The sequence below is a fragment of the Actinia tenebrosa genome, unplaced genomic scaffold (assembly GCF_029948245.1).
Source record: "Actinia tenebrosa isolate PJP-AT-01 unplaced genomic scaffold, QUT_ActTen_1.0 PGA_scaffold3__52_contigs__length_22856419, whole genome shotgun sequence".
NCBI lineage: Eukaryota > Metazoa > Cnidaria > Anthozoa > Actiniaria > Actiniidae > Actinia > Actinia tenebrosa.
In genome coordinates, this window is record NW_028292580.1 from 10123698 (window position 1) to 10146334 (window position 22637).

At 41.2% G+C, this 22637-nt stretch overlaps 1 protein-coding gene and 1 pseudogene across 1 annotated transcript; one reads left to right on the forward strand and one right to left on the reverse strand.

The window, feature by feature from the left end:
- Positions 1-12251: 12251 nt before the first annotated feature.
- On the reverse strand, positions 12252-14379 carry LOC148908496 (uncharacterized). The gene is made up of 5 exons (XM_089035111.1): positions 14254-14379; positions 13980-14066; positions 13018-13729; positions 12742-12888; positions 12252-12559 (listed from the first exon to the last, which is right to left on the reverse strand). Exons 1-5 carry the CDS (start codon positions 14377-14379, stop codon positions 12300-12302), a joined length of 1332 nt encoding a protein of 443 aa, XP_088891237.1. The 3' UTR covers positions 12252-12299.
- A 4332-nt stretch (positions 14380-18711) lies between these two features.
- LOC148908497 (uncharacterized) overlaps positions 18712-22637 on the forward strand; it is a 32685-nt pseudogene continuing 28759 nt past the window's right edge.

A 22637-nucleotide genomic window follows, 5' to 3' on the forward strand; every position in this document is an offset into this window, starting at 1 on the left:
TTTGTTTTTTCAACCAGTTCTTAGCTGTTTCGTCTGATACCCTGGCCGCGGTCGCGAGTTTCTTGATAGCCGACGCTCCTTTCCAATAGCCTTCAGGCCCATAGTAAATCCTTTTGAGTTTGTCCTCTACGCGGCCCATTATATGAATTCCAAAACAAGATTGATCTTACGTCCGTTGAAATCCACCGTCTTTCCGTCCACTTTAATGGTGATGTTTATGCTTTCTACCAAATTAGATAAGTCATAGCTCAAAGAAATGGGAGTGTATTCTACTGGGTCAAATGGATTACCTTGGGGCAGAAACTTGGACATAAGAGAAGACTTTTCTCCATTGTTGTAACTATGGACCAAGTCGCAATAGACTTCATAAGAGGATGCGACTTTCCATTTCACATCATATGTACTGCCGCTATTTATCGTGGTACTAGTAAGGCCCAGGAGTTCTACCAATGAACTGTCCTTTAGATTGGCGCTCCCATTATTTTTCTTGAATGTCATTTCATGGGGCAATCCTGTGGTAAGAGTATATCCATGCTTTGCTAGCTCCTTAGCCAGTGTTATAGGGGTGTAATGGGAATCTGGTATTTTTGGTTTGGTGCCGGAAGTTCCGATGACAAAGCCATTAATTAAATTATACCAAGAATTATACAAAGAGCAACTAACCAACCGAACCTTACAGGCTTTGATGGGAGGATTCAAATACGTGGTAAAGTCATTCTTGTCGCTTTCCAAAAAGACGATCATATATTACAGGGGACAAGTCCCCTTCGTTAGAGCAGATACGCCAAGGCTACGCCTCCCGCCAGCCCTGCAACTCCCACGAATACCAACTCACTATCTTTTTGTTTCTTAGAAGGCTGATAGTAATTCTTAAACTGAGGCTTTCTCAACCCCGTTAATGCCGCGGGGTGTGCTTGCGCATAGAGCTTAAAGGCGTAGTCTGTATTTTCAAAGTTCTTATCCGCCTGCATCTTGTCTTGGTAGTTCTTGTCCAACCAATCCCTGTAAGCTTGTCTTTTTTCATTCCAAGCCGCCACGTCTCGCTGATATTTCTCCAGCGCTAAGTCGTGTCTCTTCCTCTCAGCGGCTAAGTCTCCGCTGCGATCACCTCTAACTAATCTATCCAAATACTGACCACCATAATTAGCCCCTGTAAATGCTAAAGCTGCAATGACTCCACCTGCGACTAAGCTAACCATTATACATTAGGTAGGTACTTTTCCTTCCGTAGATAATCCTTTACCATGATAGCCCCGCCAACGGCAGCGGTCATTTTAGCAAAATTAGCGAAGCTCTTGCTTGGGTCTTCAGTAAAGTCTTCTTTGAGCACTTTCTTACCTACCCAACCAATACCCGCAACGATGGAAGTAATGATAGCTGCCTCTTCAACAGTTTTCAATAACGCGGTTGACATTATATTACAAAGCGAGAAGGAAAATCTAGGTCGCCGCGGGTGATAAATTTACTCCATTTCAGGGATCTTACTTTTTCTAACGGGCGGCTCCGTAGGCGTGTAATGCGCTGGCTCCAACTTTACTTTTGGCTTTGCTGCCCGCCATTGTAAGTAAAGGCTGCCTGCTGCTATAGCAACTCCTAACGCGCCAATGACGTACCCAGGATTAATGAAGGATTCCTCTTCTTTTTCCTCCACCTTTTCTTCTTTTTTGGCTTTGTTCTTCCTATTCATCTCCGCGAGCTTCTTTCCCGCGGCAACTCTGCCTGGAGATTTAGCCTTGGTAATCTTGGTATCTTCTACGGGTGGTTGTTCTTCGGTGCCACTCATCTTATATTAAGGGACTTGAAGGACTTGACAAGTAACTTGATGACGACTTGACAATGACTTGGCAATGACTTGACAACGACTTGACTAAGTACTTGAGGTGACTTGACAACGACTTGACTAAGTACTTGAGGTGACTTGACAACGACTTGACTAAGTACTTGAGGTGACTTGATCAGGTACCTCAGCAAGTGCCGCCTGGAAGACCTTTTCGACTTCTCTGTCCTTCTTGAAGTCCTTCCAAGATGTTCCTAAGGAACCTAGTACCTCCTTCAAGTCGACGTGCTGAGCTACGTGAAGTGCCGCAGAGGCGACTGCCATTAACTTACCGCACTTCAAAGACAACCACCCACAGGTTATCTTAAGTTCTTGGGCGATGACATAGTCCTCGCTTATGTCCTTCTGTAGTTGCTCCACGTCGTCTATAGGCAGTGCAAGTCCAAGCAATTTAGTCGCAAGTCGGATAGCGGAGTCTGCTACGGCATCCGTGGTCTTACTTGCAAGGGCGGCCTCGTACCTCTTATGGAACTTCTTGACTTCTTCTTCCGACAACTTATTAACCTGCTCATGGGTAAGTTCCTTACCTATCATTTCTTTACACTTCCCCGAAGACACAAGGATGTTGAGTTGTTCCTTAAGGTTACTTTCATCTAACTGTGTGGGGACTTCATCTAAGAGCTGCTCAATGTCCATATATATTAAAGATCGCAGATCTTTATGGAATACGGAAACCTCAAAGAGAAGATCATTTTGGAATGTTGGTGCGTTTTTAAATGCCGCATGTATTCGTGTAACTGTTCCTTGGATATCTCACCGCCGTAGTCGCTTAAGATGGTTTCCAGGTCAGACTTGCTCGGAGTATAAAATACGACAAGCGATCCTATGTTTTCCCTGAAGGGCTTAGAGACGCTGGTAAGCTGCTGCGAGAGCAACCAAACGCTGATATTGTCGTGTCTACCGCTGAAGGCGAGTTTAACGAGCTCGGAGGTGCGTCTTTTTACGTCGTCCCCGCAGGCGATGTCATCCAGTATGAGGAGGGTTTGCGTACTCGCTCGTCGAGCCTCGCGAGACGAGAATTGTTTGTGCCAAAACTTAAGATGACCAGATAACTCGTTAGGGTCTAAGATATCTACAAAGAAGTCGTCGTCTTTCACTCCTATACCCGTCCAGGTGCGGTTATTCACGTAGGTGGGGCATAATAGCACGATATAGTCAAAGCGGTATCTAAAGGGTCCTAATAGCTGCTCCACGATGAACTGGGTCTTTCCACAGCCGGTGGGTCCTACTATCAGAGCGTTACAAGGCATGTGATCTGGGTTCATATATAGATGGAACCAGTGGAAGCAGTGCAAAGAATTGTCGCCGACGCAAAAGATAAAAAAGACACCATAGAAATGCAAAGGGAGGAGATCGATCGGTTAAAAGAGCGCGTGCAGGAATTGTACGATGAAATGTGCGGTCTGAAGCGTGCAGAACGGTTTGGCGCCTTGTTGACGATTGCGACGTGGGCTAAGGAGTCCGTTAAGGACTTCATTCAATATCCCCCCTAGAATGTTAACAATTAGGTTAATCTTTGTTAAGGAATAGGATACCTCGAAAGAAAAAGACGTCTAATATTGTTAACGTTTAGGTTAAACTTTGTTAAAGCTGCTCAGGGTCTATTTCAAAGAGCGCCTCAAAATGTTAGGGTCTAGGTTAAATAATTGTTAAGACGTCAAATGGAGGTTAAGATATTGTTAAGTATATATGGACTGCTCGTCGTGTAAGAAGAAGTTCAGCACCAAGCAAAGACTACAATACCACGTTCGTAATGGAGTTTGTACGAAGGAATTGCGTAAATTTTGTAAGGATTGTGGTAAAGAATTCAGTACTTTTCAAAAGATGCAACAACATCAAGACAAGCGTATTTGCATACTTTGCAAGGGCTGTAATAAGGAATTCCCTTCAGGGATACAGCAACATTTAAAGAGAGGAGTTTGTGAACAAAGCAGGCAGTGTAGTTTCTGCAATAAGATACTTAGTAGTCGTCAACGTCTTCAGACGCACAGAAAGACGCACGAAGCGAAGTATAAGTTTCTTTCCCGCGCTTACGACTTGGAAGGTGTGGATTGTTACCAATGTGCGGATTTGATGAGTCGCTGTCCTCATAAAGAGGATTATTTAAGGAATCGTATAGATTACCATAAGACGATAATACGTACTTTCCCTTCCTTCGAACATATGGAAGGAGTTCAGTGGACTAAAAGAGAGTATTGGAGGCAGGAATGTAATGCCTGTGGTTGCGTCAGAGAAGAAGAACATATCTTCAACTGCCTTAACAAAGATTAACCTAAACGTCAACAATATTAGACGCTATTTAAAATAGACCCTGAGCAGCCTTAACAAAGATTAACCTAAACGTCAACAATATTAGACGCTCTTTGATATATGCTAGCCTACGCAGCCGCATTCTTTGGAGGATTCCTAATTACCCTTTCAATATATGGACTGTATTACTTGCGAACTACCTGCCGACTGCATTATGCCCCCGATACCCAAACCGCGTAAAAAATACACCTGCCTTCATTGTGACAGGGTATTCTCCGAAGGATCCTTTGTGGGGCATTGGTGCTCCGCGGATCCTAAAGCGCAGCGGACTTTAGCAGACGCGCTTAACTACAAAGAGGAGATGGAGTGACTGTTCTTTCAATGTCAAACTTCCATCGGCCATTTACCTTACCATAGCTGCGTAAGTGGGTGAATTCCTCACCCTGAATTACGTACCGCACGCAATCCGGCGCCCAAAGGGAATATTCCTTGCCTTCTAAGTCTTTGAGGACTAACCGTAAACGGTCGATGTCTTCGAAGACGACGTAATTTTTTATTTCGTATGCTTTACCGTGGACAAGATCACGCCAGTGAGTCAAGCTGAGCTTCATTATACCTATGGAATATCTTTAGGTGCGTTTTCAAAGTGGCGTAGGACTTAAACCGCTTTACACAGCCCTTACAGGGAATACGAATGCCATCCGCGTAATCCATCAGGGCACGGCAGATGATGTCGTAATCGTTGCTAACCATCGTTAGGTAACCATTTACGTCAAGCTGCGAGATTTTCTTAGATTGCTTCGCGGACAATACGCCGTTTCCCTTTGGGGTCTTTAACTCAATACACAACCCGCGGTATTTCTTGTGGGCGTTAAGGATTAAAAGGTCTGGCTGGCCGGCTTGGTAACCTTTCCGCCAGCAGGTTATTCGCTTGCTGTCTGAATCTTGAAGTTCGCCAAGACCCGGCGCTATGATGAAATCGGGGTAAAACCTACGTGTGTAGTCGACGACCTTCGCGTGTAGGTCGGCTTCATTTTCGATCTTGAATACTAACTTGTTTGGGCCGCCAAACCGCCTTTCTATTGCATATTTACCCGTTTTCCTTAGCGCGGGTAGGACTTCCTCAAAGACCCAATCACGAAACTCCACAGCTTTGGGTAGTTTGGAGCTAAATATCAGTTCGTACAAACCAGGTTCGGATATAAACACGGAATGTGGTTGCGTAGTAAAGGAGCGGTGATTCGCAGCCCCTTGTAGATCAACCCATTTTTTCTGGTATTTCTCAGATACGTGTACTCTAATTGCATCTCTAGGGCGCTCATAGCCCAACGCCAAAGCCACCTCCTTTGCTTTGAAGTACAAAGTTTCGCCTTGCACTATGCATTGCAGTTTGGTTTCGTTGTTTTCAAATACGCGAAGCATATTATACGTAAGGAATATTTTTTATCCTTTCGCTTGGCTCAAGGAACGCGAGCCTAGTAGGCAACGCTTTTTAGCTGATTCATTTCCACGCTTAGCTGCGCGTCTGAGACTACGAAAATGTACGCGTTTATCTTAGTAGCGTCGCTGGCGTCTTTGGTGCGCTTGATCTCCAACGTAATGCCGTCCTGGGTATTTACCAGGCGTAAACCCTGTCCATGTAGGTCTTCGTCGTTCGTCGTGCGCATGTCGATCCACAGCGCATACTTATCCTTAAAGAATTCCTTTGGGCCAATTTGGTCACCAAACTTACGCGCGACTTCCCGGTACATGTCCTCGGGCTTTATCCCTTGTGAGTAAACCTTATTAGGCACTCCGTTAATGCTAACGCCTACGTTAGTGATGTTAGGATTAAAGAACGCCTCGGAGTCACGCAATCCTGCCGTGTATGTCTTTGCGAACAGCAACATTATCCCTGTAAGGCTGCGCCTGGGAAGGTTAATGCTTTGGTTGATGACCTCTTCGACGTTGTTCGTAAAGCTGAACGTCTTGTACATCACGACGTGATCGTAAAGGAAAGCCTTCCCGGCGCTGTATTCCATACCGGCGCTACGTGCTAAGTCTTCGCTGTATACCGTTTCATACTGCAGCTCTAAGTTAGTAACGGAGTATGGGTGGACGGCTGAGGAACTTACGTCCTTTCCCTGTAGGATGTTCGTAGTGTCTGCTAGGGTTACTTCGAACTGCAGCTCGCTTAGCTGCCTTGGGTAGTATGCACCGTGGTTCGTGATAACTTCGAAATCTAATGGAACGACATATTTAGTGCCATAAGCTGTCTTTATTTCGTCTTCTCCTGAGGCGCCAGAGGTTGCGCTTCTTACCTTGCGTATGGCATCACTGGCGATTCCCTGCTCTATCCTTTGCGCGCGGTCAAATGCAGTCAACCATAAGTCTTTGTACGTGGTATACAAATCATACCTGTTTAAGTCCAGCAAGGATTCCCCTGCGAACTTCACCCGCATCTTTGAGACAATGTTGCGGCCAAGGTCGTTGACAACGTGACGCGCGTCTGCGGTATCTGGCTGTATTGCTAGGTTAAACCTTAGCGCTAGGGTGCCAGGAACCAACACTAGGTTATCCGTTAGGCGGGGCACGCCTACGTACAGGGTTTCCCCTGGCTTAGCGCTGCTGGGGGTAAAGGTAACCCGGTGAAAGGTGCGTTCTGCTTTCAGTCCGCCAACCTGCTTAGGTAATACGTTGGGGTTTAACTTTGAGCTTATCATATATAATGGAAGTAGAAGGAACGGATTTCGATCCCCTTACCGAAGAAGGTCAAGTCGACATTAACGACGAAGAATACGACGCATGGACTAAAGGCGCGGAAACCGACCCCCTAATCTGCAACATGGCCCTAGAAAACACGTACGGCAGTAGGTGGAAAAGCTTCAAGACCGCCTTGAATCGCATGTGGCAATCAAAAAACCACGGCAGCCCCGTCCCTGAGTACTTGGAGCTTCAAAACATAGAGCAGCCTGAGGCAACCGCGCGGGAAACCGTAGAGTGGGCAACGCAAGAGCTAACGCAGCGCTATTCCCACTTCGAGGCCGACGACGTAAGGCTCACAGAACGCGGAAACAAAGTCCTCATAAGCGTCAGAGACGAGATATCCCGACAAAAACCGCTGGACCAAACCACAAATCCTCTTCGACGAAAATGGCTCGGTCAAGGTTAACGTGGCAAGATTAAGGGGCTTCCAAGTGGCTACCCGGAGTGCGTTAGAAAGGTTGGAAACCCTAAATGAACGGGTTGCGCTAGAAAAACGCGTCGAGGGGCTACAAGAAACGTTGGAAGAAAGGGAGGCAGAATACATGAGGCAAAACCGACTACTTCTCGATGCTCAAAAGAGAGAAGTTGATGACAAAACCCAAAGAATAATAGAAATTAGAGGACAAAGAGACAATGCCCTACGCGATAGAGACCAAGCCCAAAGGGCTTTCGACCTCACCTTACAGGAGTTAGACCTGACAAAAGAGGAAGCTAAAAACTTGCATATCACCATATCCGGCTCTTTGGAGGAACGGCGGCAGTTGGTTGCCGAAATCAACACTAAAGAGGAGCAAATCCGGCAAAGAGATCAGGCTATCGAAGGCCTGGAGAGGCAAATAGAGCGGCAGCAAGAAGTAATCGAGGACCAAACTCGTACCGAGGAAGAAAGGGAAGCAGCTCAAAAGGAAGTGGAGGCCCTCGAAATACGCCTTGCGGAATTGCGGGCTCAAAAGGAAAACCTGGAAAAAGAGCTGGGGCTTACCACCAAGGAAAAGGTAAAAAGAGCCCTTTTGAAGTATGGCGTTCCGCTGGCATTTGCGGTCGCTATTTCGAGCGTAGTAGGAGTTATCCTATCCGCGCTTAAGGCTACAGGCGCGGGCGTAAAGAAATTAGGCAATGGACTAACGGACTTGGGAAAAAAGATGGCAGCCGGCTTGCCTGGGCTGCTGGGTTCGGTTGTTTCCTTGGCACTTAGGGCCGGCGGAGAACTGCTAAAGTTCGTGGGGAATAACATTTGGATCTTGGTCGTAGCTATTGGGGTGGTCCTCCTGAAGAAGCTAGGTCGATGAAGGGACCTTGGATTTCCTGTCCTTAGAATTGCTGCGCTCTTTCCGCGTCCTTGATTGAGGATGATGAAAGATAGTATTTGCGCCGCCCTGATAATTTGGGGCTAGCGGCAGCACGCTCATAGTGGAAATGGGTTCATGACTCCAAACCGCATCGATAATATTGCTACCCACGCCAATGCTGTTTATCCTTGCGCTGCCCGGCGTCGACCCATCGTTGCTACCGTCATCAGGAAATATTTGTAACTTAGCATATTTACAATTAATTACCATATGAAACGTGACCGGCGTCAGATCTTCTCCGCTAAATTTGTTTGGCTCCATCGAAAAGTGGGTCGCTCTTCTGCTGTTCGGGGAAGTTCGATAGGGGGGCAAAGGCTCGTCATTCTCATCGACAAGCCTAAACCCCACATTCGCGCTCATTCCCGTGTTAATGCTAATGGTGCAAATGACTAACGCAGGACCTCCAACTTCAACCCACATTCCCATATCAAACCACTCATGCCTTGCGTACTCCTTTACGTCTAAGTAGTGAACGTAATGCGTTTCACTTAAATGCGGATTCATATAATTTAAGAATCACAGATTCTCACAGGCTTAACACTGTAAGAGTGCTGATGGTCGCGTGATTATAAGGTCGATCTCTTTGATCTTCTATGCTATTTATGCACGCCGACGCCGTGTCATCTACGCGTATTTGCAACTTTACCTTCCCATGGCAATCAGCAACCATGTGAAAAGTCCAAACCGAGAGATTTTCGGTGCTGGTGTCGGGCGGCTCTACCGAGAAATGTGTAGGCTCTCTGTTGTTTGTCTTCGCGCGCATGGGCTGTAATACTCCATTGTCGTCGCAGAAACGAAATCCTACGTTTGCATCACTCGCCGTACCAATGCAAATACTGCATATTATCAACTTCTTTCCTGAGTAGTTCAAATTCACGGACATGCCCGTGACATCAACCCAAGATGCTTGGGTGTATTTTTTCTCGCCTGTGTAAGTCGTATAAACGCAATCTACTCCAGTTACGTAGGGGTTGTTCATCGCCATATATAATAGCTCAGACCAATGCTTGCAGCTGCTAGACCGGCTTTTAATAAGTTATGGTCATATTCCTCAGGTATCGCAGGTAGGACCTTCTTTGATGGTTTCTTAACTGTGGGTAGCTTCGTTTCGTGTGACTTTTTTGGCTTCTCTACGAAGTGAGGAATGTTCCTAAGAGTGTCAGAGTTCACGTCGTTCACCCCAAACTTCATATCCTTAGTAGCTCGCTGCAGTTTGTTGTTGTATCCTACTACAGAACCAGTATTTATAGATAAATTACTAGGCATTAACCAACAACCCGGGGCTACTGCATAGTCCAACCTCGCCTTAGAATTTTGTATGGCTAGTTGGTAACGCTGTACGCCCTTGCTAATGTCGCCCTCCAAGATTGAACTTTCAAATAAGATCAAGGCTTCGGCTCGCGTTTCTTCTGCGGCGCCAGTATTTCCGATTATGCTGGATCGGGTGTTTACCTGAGCTCCAAGGATAGAATACACGTAAGCTTCTATGCTGCGGTTTAAACGGGCAAGGCCGGCTTTGGTTAGTCCTTTACCTTCTGGGGGTATGAAATTAAGATATTGCTTCGTTTGCTCGTCGTTGGTAATTTTGATAATCAGTGGATTAGCCCCTGCATACTTACCGCCCTCGTCTTTGAACAAAGGTCCGTCTCTAACTTCCTTAGTGGTTTTGGTATTTGGTTCAAAGAAGGTGCTACTGTCGTGAGTTTCTTTGTGATATCCCGTGTCCCATCGCAACTGCAGCGCATGAACTTCCTTATCACTTAGCACATGCCCACCAATCCCCCAATAAGCCCAAATATGTCCCAAACCATTGTTAGCACCGGTAGTGCATCTAAAATCCTTCCCTACAACACCGAACTCCTTACAAAGCCTGTTATAGGCTGGAACGTCGTATTTGTTATCTCTAGGATAAAACGCAGCATCTCCCGGCAATGCAGTAACGCCCATCTCATGTAGTATTCTCCTAACCGTGAAGTGAAAATGAAACATAAATATTGAATTCTTCATCAAGTTTGCGCTTACCCCACAGCCGCTAGTGGCACACCAAACTGCAAAGTTTAGTTGCTGCGACCAATAACGCATGTTAGGACCACTTAACCATTCATGAGATTCCTTAGCGGTGGTATGAACAATGGGTACGTTTTTGAAGATATCTCGCACCTTTAACGGAAAGGAATGCTTGTTAGAGATCCGCATGTTCAGCGTTAGGTCCAAGCTTGGGTGTTTATCAAATGAAACTGCGGGTATCGGATAAGTACTGGTACCCAGCAATAATTCCTTTGACCAACCTTGCACGGGCTTATGTTCAACATATGTTGGCTTAGGCTTATGTTCAACATAACCAGAATTCTTCAGTTGATCGTCTATCTGATTAACCAGCGTAGGTTTCAAATCCTCATTACTGTACATTCTGGAGCCGTTATAGTAAATACCATCGGGCCTTCTTTCGAACTTACTAGCATCCGCGTGCGGAAACATCTTCCTGAAGGCCCTCCAATTCCAGTAATCCCTGTTGTCGTGATGTGGCTGCTCCTGTATATCATTCCCAAAAGCGTCGTACATTAGTATATATAATGGATGTTATACCATCAGCACCTCCACTCTATCCTGATTTACCTACAAAACCCAATGAATTGAATGCCGAGAACTTCCGCTTGAATAAGGCAAATCTAATCCTCGCTTACTTAGAGGGTCAAACGAAGCACTATGAGGAGGTCAGGAAAAAGTATGCTAGAGCCCGAAGCATATTACATAAAATCGCGATAACTTCCGGCTCCATGTCCGTGGCGTTAACAGGCTCTGGCGTTGCTACTTCGCTTACTGGACCGGGAATAATTGTTGGAGTTCCTTTGGCTAGCGTCGGCGCCGTCTGCGGCATCGTTTCCGCTGTTACAACAGGCATTATGAAACAGTTGTCAAGCAAGATATCCAAGCATGACACGACAATAGCTCTGTCAAGGGCTAAAGTAAATACTATCACTGACCTTGTCTCAAAGGCTTTGCGTGACAGAAAGATAGACGACGTAGAATTCTCGCTTATTCTGGCCGAAGAGGAAAAGTACGAGAAATTAAAGTCGGATATAAGGAATAAAAAAACAATCGTAAGAGATCTTTCCGAGGAATCTCGCAAAAAGATCTACCAGGAGGCAAAAGAAGAGCTTCAAAGAAAGCTTGCTCAGTAAACATCTGCTTTGAAAAAAGCAAAACAGGATTCTATTTGCATATTGAACGCCGGCTGTCTGGTTCATATGCAAATTAATTTCACAAATCTATTTCACAAATGTGAAACGTTTTCACAAATGTGAAAGAAAATTGTGAAGGTTTTGATTGGCTGAAAACATATGACGTAATCGTTCACTATCTTCTTGGAATCCATCCTAACAGGGGGTGGTTGGGGTCTATCTTGTAAAATATTTCGTAAATTACGTCAGGGTAATAAGGAATATCCTTATCCAGCCGACAAAACATCCACTCGGCTTTTGTCATATCAGAAACCTCGGGAATAGACTTACCGGTAATTTCAGACAAAAGATAGGGAATAGCTTTGTAATATTTCCCTAGTTTTAATTTTTTCAATGTCTTCCGTAGACTTTGTGGGGTTGGCTCTTCTAAATGGTCTATGATTTTCTTCTTTACTTCGTCGCTTAAATATATCGGATGTAAACCTTGGATATGACTCATCCAGTCCCTAAAGTATTTTATTCTTTTGTATGGCGTCTTCTTACGACCTCCGTTGGAATAATATTGTTCCCTGGTAGCACAAGGCACGGCATTACGAATATTTTTACCGCACTCGTAACACTGTGCTGACGTGTCGTCTTCTATTTGCATTTTCTTACCACAACAAATATACTTATTTGGTTTAGTAGGTACAAACTTGGGTTTCAAGCACTTTACACAGAAATCATAAACAAACTCTTTACAATCTTCGCACTCCATATATAGACTAACATATTTGCGCTGTTGCCCCCAACCACACTTGGAGTGGGTTGTTTCCGTAGGTGGATTTTTGACACGGGTCTTCCCCGTGTTGAGATTGCGCTGGAACCCCCATTCCCTATACTACTAGTGACAGGATCACATTCAGCAACATACAAATGGCAGCTAAAGTCAACTCCCTATTCTTTAAGCTCATTTATTCGATGACGAAATCTGTATGTTGCGACCAGGGAACGTAACTTCTCAAGAAGACATTCCTCTTCAGTGGCAGGACGAAAGGGGTAGAGTGTGTACCCCTGTGGGACAAGCTTTCCTCTAAGATATGTTACTGCATCTTCCAATGCCATGTTGCAACTTCTCAAGAGATGAAGGTCTTGAATGACACTAAAAGGAATGGAATGATCTCTTCTGTACACCACTGGAGTCCCATCTGCCCTTTCTAAACAAATAATTTATATATGTATTATAATGAACTTTCTTTTCAACGAAGGGATGTGTTTGACAAGACAGATCAATGTTTATATCAAAGAAAGAAAAAAATTGATGTGACATTGATGAGTATGAACATTTAACAGTTAATTTTCAAAAAAATGTCCTCCTGGTTAAATAATAGACACTTACCTCCCGTTTTTACAAGCATGCTTAACAATGTTGCCTGAATCTGTCTACTGACACTCTCTCTTGCATCATGGATCAGTTGCCATACATGTAAAGGACGTGTTGCACCTTGGGTTCTGAGGCTGTTAAATTCACCATCACTGACAGCACCTTCAGAATAAATTGTACTTTAAAATTTTATATATCAATATATAATGTACTCAAATACATATATTCATCATTTTGTTAAACTGAACAGTCTTTACCAGTGACATAAGTGGAAGATGATCATGTACTTACCCACCGCCTTTAATTCCATTTTCACCATCTCTTGTTTGATTTTGTTTGTTAAGTCCCGAACAAACTGATCACGTAAACTGTGATATGGTAAATATTGTACTGGAATGGCAAATGGCTTCTTATTCCGTCTTTCATCACTTAACAAGAAGAGTAAGACATGGGTGGCTGCAGGCTGTCTTTTTTTGATGAACAGGTTTCTAAGATACGTCATCATATCCTTCTCAATGGCTTTGACAGCTCTTATGGCATGCTGGAGACGGGTTGATCTTGGGTCAAGACAGGAAACCAAGTATTCATGCTTCTCTTTAAGGCCCTGGGTAAGCAAGGTACTGTACTCTACTCTTTCCCAGCAAAGATTTTTCAGTAGCTTCTCTGAAGAATTTGGGGCAATAAACTTCTTCTGGTACTCTTCCTCAGCATCAACGAGACCATCAGATAGGAACTTAATATCCAGCTGAAGATTGTCACACTGCTGTCTTAATTTCTTTTCCAGTTCCACTCTATTTTTACCAGCCTCTTTAATCATGCACAGCTCTCTTCTCTTGTCATATTTATTTCGTATATCTTTCAACTTGCCATCATCTAGGTCTACATCTCCATTCCAAACACCTTTCACAGATTCTTGTAGAGCCACTTTTATGTCAAATGCATCTGCCTTTTTCAAGAATCTGACATCGGGGTTGGTTTCTCGTAACTGTTTTAAAGCTTCATACTAAAAACAATAACAGAAATTAATTATTTGGTAATTGTGTTGTTTTGATGGGTACTTGGGTAACAATACTAAGTACCTGTATTAATTCACAGCTTTTGGTATTATTCAGTTTGAATTGATGCAGGCAATGCTTGTTTCATTGTTAGTTTTATTCCTAGTTAGTAAGCACAAGGAACCAGGATGAGCATGTTCTTCCTTAGAGCATCCTGATTATAAGACATACATTTTATTTGAAATTATAGAATCTTACCTGTAACACTAGTTCAACACTGAAACTTGATGCTGTTGCTTGTTTCTGGAGGGTCCTTGTGCTTGGAGCCGCTACATTTGCCTTTGCCTGGAGATTAATGTGATCATTTTATTTTCATAGTAGACTTACAGTAATTACTTAATATTCGGGATACGTTTTTTATCAACTTTGCATAATGTATATGAGCTGAAAATTTAGAAACAGAGACTTTCGTACTTTCACAACACAATAAGATAACTCCTAAAAAATGGAAATCAAAGAACTCCTTACTTACATGCAGAGGGTCATTTACAAATTCTCTTTTGACACCACTCCACATGGGACCTCGGAAAATTCTGTTGAATCTTGTTGGGAATTCTGTGCACATTGTTTCGTGCCACTGTTGATAATCTTTTGGCATCTTAATCTATGATGTAAATTAATAATATTATTTTAATATAGTTGTGGTAAAAAAAACATATATCATAACATTCATACTGTATTGCCACTTGACTACCACTTAAACTAGTTGTTACATATTGCAAGTGAATTGCTGCGAGCTTGTACACAGCAATGAGTTTACTGATTCCCACATTTGATGAATGGGTCACATGGAATTCAGTTTACATGATAAGGATTGCTATACATCTATTCCAAAAAACGTCACAACAAAAAGCCTCAAGCAACACGCCAAGACCACAGAGAACGTCAGTACTTTTACAATTGTTTTATCCACTGTGCATTTTCATTACGTGACTTCAGAAATTGCTCAAAGCATGGCTGCTTCACTTTAAATGTTTGTTTACGGGTCTCAAACCTCACAAACAGAAACAGTCATAATGCTTTTTCATTGCGACGTTTTTTGAAATAGGTGTACCTATATGCTTTATCTGTACATACACAGGGCTTGAAATAATTTTTGGATTAACACTGGACACGTTGTCCGGTCAAGTCAAATTTTGCTTGGACAATCCAAAAATATGGAATAGTGATCAGAGAAAATGTCCGGCCACCAAAAGATTTGGCCAGACAACCTTTTTTTGACTGGACAATGTCCGTTAACTGGCCCTTATTTCAAGCCCTGATACACAAATAAACTGACTGCTGGCTCAGTGGAGTCTATATATTGTATGGATAGAGTAATTATCCAAGGGTTGATCAGTGCAGACTCTATTTGAAAGGGCATAAGGTTGTCGATCTTCTGGGGCATCGATTTCTTGGGTTTGTGTGATTTTGTCAACACAACGTGGTTACTTTGCATTTATCACACCAGCTGACTCATCATCTATGTCTTCTCCAAGTAAGTAGCTGAGCGTCAGTTTAAAAAATTCCTCTGCCTCGTTTAAAGTCTTGAATTGCTTCTTAAGCTTGTTCGTGACCCTCCCTCGAACTCGCTCATCTATGATGTAATAGTATGAACCAAAAAGAAATTGGTTAAATACAGAACTGCTGCTCAAGTCCTTATAAAAATAAACATTTTTGGAAATTTGTCACTTAAAAAATAATACCCTCATCTAGCAAGCAGCCCCAACTATACCATCAATAAGTTAAAATATTACATGTTACCAGATGTTACACAGAGGACGTTATAGTGTACTATAGTTAACAATACAAGTTTAAACATATGGACAAGTCTACTTACTTGCTAGTAAACAATTTGAAGCAGTTGATGTTTGGACATGCTTCACAGCATCAGACCAAAATTTGCACGAAAAGAAGGCCAATCAGATGGGGACATTTCAAAGTCATGTTCATAAATTGGGTCATTCCTAGCCAAACCAATAAACTCCACCAAGGCTCTTTCCTCCGCATCAGTCCATTTGTGGTGTTTGACTGGTTTGGTGGAGACTTGAATAATGGTCCTTTCCATATCGTGAATTTCGGATCCTAAATTAAAATATAAAAACTTGTGTTTAGTTGATACTGTTAAATTTCAGCCCCCAAAATATAATATGAACATAAAAAAGGCCACACAGAAAATAGTTTGGCATCTGTAGATACAAAGCACTACATCCCCATGTATGTTGAATGTAAAAGAATTGTCACAAGGTATTTGAATTCGACCAGCACATTGTTCTTAGTTATAATATCTCAGATCGCGGAAAATTGATGATGAATTGTTTCAATGGTTTACTTTCTTGTGCAAATAAAGGAAAATTGCCTGGAAAGCCTTGTAGTTGTTTGTTGGACAAGAGGTTTTATCTAACTGGGAAAACTGCTACAACGTTGATTGTTTCACTATTGTTTAAAAACTACGTCATTGACATGACATGACGTCATGTGCAAAAGATAAAAAGAGTTTTAATCCAGCTTTCGTGTTACTGCGTTTTGGAAAATAACCAAGAGCAAATTGCAAAGCATTTGGAAAGTGGAAAATATTTGCGCCATAGATGAAGTGCCAGAGGAGTATCTAGTTTGGTAAGTAATAAATAAGCATTCAGTGATTTAAAGCTCGAGCTCTAGTGTATACAGCCAGAAACTAAGAAACATTTTTCAATTTATGAAGTAGTCATAACTGCTTGAAAAATATAGTTATAGTCGAACTGAAAAATTAAATAGGATGGATAACATAACGAAGCATTTGGTAATAATTAGTTACTATGAGCTTTTTGTTTGTTGGTTTCTTTGGGAGGATGTTGACGTCTTTCAAAACGATGGTCGGACAAGACATATTTAACCCTAATATGACGTTGAAATTGTCCACAACAACCCTATACTCTATATCAAAGCATGTGCCAGAACTTCTTAAAGAAATCATGAGAAGAAGTTGTTGTAGTACGTATTGTGGTGGTAGAAGAACACGGAAATTTTTAAGATCCAACCGTTTGAAGTGCGACCTACGACGCGTATTGTTTTGTAGCGTCCCTGACAACCGTTGTCAAGGGTACATAGAGCAAATGCGGAAAACTATATATTCAAATGCTCCATTGCGCATTTCGAGTATCAAAACGAAATATAGTATTGTTGAAACTCAATGGTCATGCGCTTACAACTGTTATTGTATGAACATATGGTTGCAACTGCGATCAATTTCGGAATAAATTTGAACGAGTAAATTTGCACAATCGCGTAGGTTTTTTTACTTTGTTATTTTGATAACTCTCTTAAAAAACGTGATCGATTCCGATTTTTATGATCATGAGAAAAAAAAGGCGTTAAAAAATTGTGAGGTTGTAAGTATAAAAAAGACGAACATTCATTATAAAATCATAAATTTAAGCTGAAGATGGTTGTGACTACAAAGTAAAAAAGATAAAGGCTTCACGAATCACACTGTACCTCGTGAGGGAGTGCGTTCTTGAAGAACGTCATCAAATTTTGCCACCAGTGTACTTTTCTATGCTTGTGAAAGATCTGTTTTACACAACAGACAACAAATGGTACTTTTTGGGGTTTTCCTTCGCTTCAATGTTTAGAGTTTTTTTTTCAAGTTCAGCTTCTCAGTCTTAACCGCAGTTATGTAGTTTCGCAGTTACGTATATAGTAAAGGTTGTTCACGTCGGAATTAGAACGACAGTTAATTGTATACTTGTTAAACAGGTATTTTATCTTGCTATTGGAATTATTTCGCTTTAAATCTAATGTTTTCATATGAATTCATTATTGGAATAATGTTCGAACTGATTCTACACAGAAATATACGTTACTTTTCTTCAGTAATGTTTTGATAAGGTAATCGATAAACGTTAAATAAAAACGAAAACAAATATTACAGATATAATTTTTACACTAATTAGTTTCCTGGATATAAAGTATGCATTTAATTTTCATTTCGCAGTAACGTCATGCTCGAGCCAGGAATACAGCCATACATTTTGCCTCTGTTACATATCGCGGATTAAAAAGAACGTTCTCAATAGGCACTGCCCAGATTGCCGAATGGGAATACCATATTCCACTATCCTATATTGTAACTACATCGTGAAGCAAGTGGTTGCAAAGGGAAATGTGATCTCTGCCAGGCAGAGGGGATAATAGGGCAACTTGTGACACATTTTTGTCCCGAGGAAGTTATTTCGTGCACAAACGAGGGGTGCACACAGAAGGTCAAAAGGAAGGAAAAAGGGCACAAAACATAATGTCAGCACAGAAAGGACAAATGTACGGGATGCAGAAAACAGATACTGGCCAAGAAAATGGCAGAACATAGCGAGTTGTACTGTCCGTACGGAGATAAGTATTGTCCTCTAGGTTGCGAAGAAAACATAAAAAAGTATTTCATTTTGTAGTTATCATCACTTCCATCGTCTTGCAACAATGCGATGTACACATTACTACTCCTAAAAATGCGATTTCTTTCTGCGAACTAATTAGATATTTTCGATTCCATTTACTTTATAACAGGAACGAACTCCATCTACATGCTGAAAAATGCACCAAGAGAAGAAAGGAGTGTTCAATATCTGGGTGCCACTTCTGGGGAAATAAAGCAGAAAAAATTTCACACGATGTTGAACATGCCTGTAAAGTAGTATAGTATCAGTATGCTGTGGTGTTTCATCGTATATCTAGTGTATACTCTTCTTTCATTCAACAGAAGACAGACATTTTATTTCTTAAGAAAGAAAACATTGCAAGTTTCCTATGGGAAATTAGAGATTTCAAAAGAATAGTCCCTGGCTTTCGAGGGAATACGCGCCGAGGGCCCCTAACAAGCCCCAATATTGATGCTCATGGGTGCAAATGGAGGCTGATTCAGCAAATTGCAGAGGAATGCAGTCTCTACTTGCAGCTTGTGTCGGCCGCCACAACTATGCATGTTGGGATAAGGTTTGTGCCAGCAGTAGTTTATTACGTATCTAGTAGATCAGGCTGCCTTACTCTTACGCGATGTTTTGGTTTCAGTATGCGATGCACCAACACCCCAATAGCAGAAGTTTTCAGGATTAATAGTGATTATGTTTTGCTTCCTGTAGGTTCGTGATAGAGGCTTCTGATGAACTAAAAGATACAGTTTTTACTGTTGAGCCAATACATTTGAAGGAAGGTCAGATGTATGGAGCAGAGATAACAATAGCCGAGGGCACAAAAGACTGGGTTATCAGGGACGAATCAATCCGTTTACAAAGAGTAATAAGGAAAAGAGTGGTCAATGTAATGGGGAAAAGAGTGGCTAATTCTAAAGTGCCAGTTAAGGAATACATTTTCTTAAATTACGATTTTTCAAAAAATATTTGGCATATTTTCTATTTTAAACCCTCCAATGCGAGGAGCCATTGTCCAATAATGAGTAAGAGGTCACTGTAAAATAAAATAGACAACTGTTCAAGTTTAGAAACATTCAAGGAAAATCCTTTTTGGCTTTTTGCAAAATACTATGATAAGCATTTTGTTAGGTCACAAATATTTTGATATTTCATACGATTCCTAATATTGGACGCAGATGATTTTGAATCGCATTTAGCATTCTGAAACGTCTAGTACCCGAAAGACGGGGGATAAGGCTGCGCTCAAAATGTATTACAGGAAGGGGCAGATTTAATATTTTGAATTAAAACCATTTTTTGGTCCCCCCTTGCAGTCCCTCCAAAAATAGTAACACCCCCCGGCAAGTTAAAAATTCATCCACATCCCCCAACGTTCCCCTCGATTCTAATAAAAAATTTCGACCCCCCCCCCCCCCCCAAATGTTAATGATAAAAAATTTTCAGATCCCTCCCTTCTTGAAAAGAATGAATGAATGAATAAATGACAAATGAAGATATTCAAAACCCAGCGGTTCAATCATTATGTGTCCCTATATTTAAAGATTATAGTTTTTTAAGGTATCAGGGTACCCCAAAATTGCTATGAAAGATTGATTTTTAGGTCTTTACATTCTGCAAGAGAATACAAAATGAGCTATCATTTTCCAAAACTTATTTTCCAATGGCGTTTTTTAATAGCGAGAAATAAACGAGAAACGACTTTTTAGCTTTAATAGTTTTCGATTTATTGTTGACATCACTTGTCAACGATCTGTCGTTACGTCTCCATCAGCCAATGTTGTTTTACTTTGGACTTTTTTGGACCTTCGTTTTGATTTCCTGCTGTGTGCTTGCTCTTCTCTTTAGTTAGGCGTAAACTTTAAAAATGATAAGTATGCCCTGAGCGAACAAAATGTCTGAACTTGATTAATAGCGATGATACTGAGCTGTACTGAATAACCAAAGTTCAGTTGGGAATTTATTTGGACCTCCTGCCCTGAATAACAATAATGAAGTCATTCGATCTTGGTTTCTCGTTACTTTGTCTGTCTGTCATTTTGGTGTCCGTAATCTCCTTATGTCAACAAAGGTACTTCTTGGCTTGAAAAACATTTTTGCGTTTTTCTCGGAAGTGAATTTGCGTTCAGTTACCCGTACATTTTGAGTTCATTGTCAAAAGGCATTTGACCGATTTAACTGAAATTTTGAGGACATCATCTTGAATAGTTTTTCTTCAAAAGCGTGTCTCCGATTTTTGATTTTTTGCTTATCTCCAAAGTTATTGTGGATTTTGGCTCGGATACAGCTGATATAGCAGCGTCATAAGTTTAGGAGCGTATAAAAAAGCAACGCGGCAACTAACTTTTGACAAGTGATGTCTTGTGATCTCGGAAAGGTAAAAAGCAATGGTTTCCAATCATTACCGGCTGTCATCGAACTCCGCGAAGATGCCACGGTGAAAATTTGAATAATTCGCTCTAACTTAAAAGGATAAATATATTTTACAAAAAAAGAAAAAAGGAATAGTTTCTACATTTATTCATCTTTCAGAAAATGTATACTTTGTTGAGGTTTCGACTAAAAGGTTTTGCGTTATTAAGAGTTGAATGCACAATGGTCGCTAGGGGTACCCTAATACCTTGATTTGAAATGATTCAAAATGAATGAAAAATGAAATGAAAAAAACCCTGTATATAAACCCATTAGGAAAATGGCCGCTTTAATTTACATATTTTCTAAATTTAATGCCTGAAGAGAAATGAATGATAAGTAATGATTCTGTGAACAATCTGACAGAAAATGTGATTGTTTTAGATGTTCCAGTGTAAAGTGTGTAAATGACACCAAAGCGAGGCTAGTCGGTATTGATCAGCAAAATCTCATACTTATATCTGTACGTTTATTACATGATGTCTTATCAGAAAAAAAAACCCCTCAGTATTGAAACTTTCCCTGCTTACTCACTTTCAATGCTCTTTCAGGTAAAAGTGATATACTGTTAAATTGACGAAGAAATTGAATAAAAGGGGGAAATCGCCATTTGTAGAATCGGTGTATGTCTTCAAAGAAATTTTCGAGAAAAAAAGAAACTATTGACAACCCAAACGAGCAAAATCGTTTCTTTTTCTTTTTCTTTCATTTATTTATTTATTTTTTTATTTAGTTTTAAATATGCAAGAATATATTCCAGCAAAAAATGTACAAGAATATATTCAAGCAAAAACAGGTATTCGGACCCGGCCAAGCTAAGGATGAAGGGAGGGTTGTTAGGGAGGGGTACTTTAGGAAATGTGTACGTTTTTAACGACTGCATAATGAAAGGCGTGATATATGTACAGAACTGAGAAAAGAATTGTTGTGAAGGCAACGTTTCGAAAAATTAGCTCATACATTCATTCCATGATATCTTATAAAAAAAAGTCCTTTACTTTCCATAAAGGATCCCTTTCATATCCTTTCCATAAAAAATCCTTTTCATTTTCTTTTCATACAAAAATCCCTTTCATTTACTTTACGCAACGACATCCCTTTCATTTATTTTACATAACACAATCCCCTTTCATTTATTTACATATAATTAATGAGTGTGTGAAACTGAAATGCAATTCGATACCCGACATCGTTATTATTAAATGTCAGACCCCGAGAATTAGTGTCAGATCACGAGAATGGTCAGACCCCGAGAATAGAATACCGGACATGGATAATAAAGTTCAGACCCCGAGAATGGAAAACCCAATATGGATAATAAAGTTTAGACCACGGTAACGGAACACCCGATATCGATAATAGAGTCAGACCTCGATAATGCAATACCCGATATCGACAATTGAATAACAGATATCAATAATAGCCCGGATGAATTTTGAGCGGTTTCGTACGGCAGATATACCATCATGGGATCCACACATGCCTTCCCAATGTGCTAAATAACATTTTCTCTGAATTGTATGATGATGCTCAATCCATCTTTAAAACTAACAAAAAAAATTGGAGCCAAAGCTTATACTAGCAGTCAAATCATCCAAGCAGTCAAAGACTTAGATTTAGACTTAGATGATGTTCTGAGTGTGGCCTCAGCCATGGCCCCTAGCAAGATCAACTATATCAAGAACAAGGTTAAACAAAATATGAACTCCTCTGGTCACTGCTTCGACGCCTTTGCTAAGTATAAAACAACAACTGACAAACTAGATAAGTATCTCGTTTACAAAGCACACAATGGCAAGCTTTCCTCGGGTCCATCATATCATATGTCTTCAAGACGAGTGAGACACAGTTACAAATGGCTCTGGACATGAATAAGGACTCCGAGGTCTGCTTTGCAGATGGTAATCACAAGTGTTGTCCTGGATATATAACCCTGACTCTATGGATAAGAACACACATGTAAAATTTGCTAGACATTTTGCATTGAATACAAGACTGGATTGATATCTTTTATTTGGAATATCTTGTGTGAATATCTTCTGCGCATGTACTCACTCTGGAC

Bases quoted from the DNA above. Each gene is read 5' to 3' on its own strand.
- LOC148908496 (XM_089035111.1), bottom strand. From the start codon at position 14,379: ATGCCAAAAGATTATCAACAGTGGCACGAAACAATGTGCACAGAATTC. The intron at 13,730-13,979 runs GTAAGATTCTAT...TATTGTTTTTAG, and splicing joins GTGTTGAACTAGTGTTACAG to TATGAAGCTTTAAAACAGTT. The intron at 12,889-13,017 runs GTAAGTACATGA...TTTATTCTGAAG, and splicing joins AATGGAATTAAAGGCGGTGG to GTGCTGTCAGTGATGGTGAA.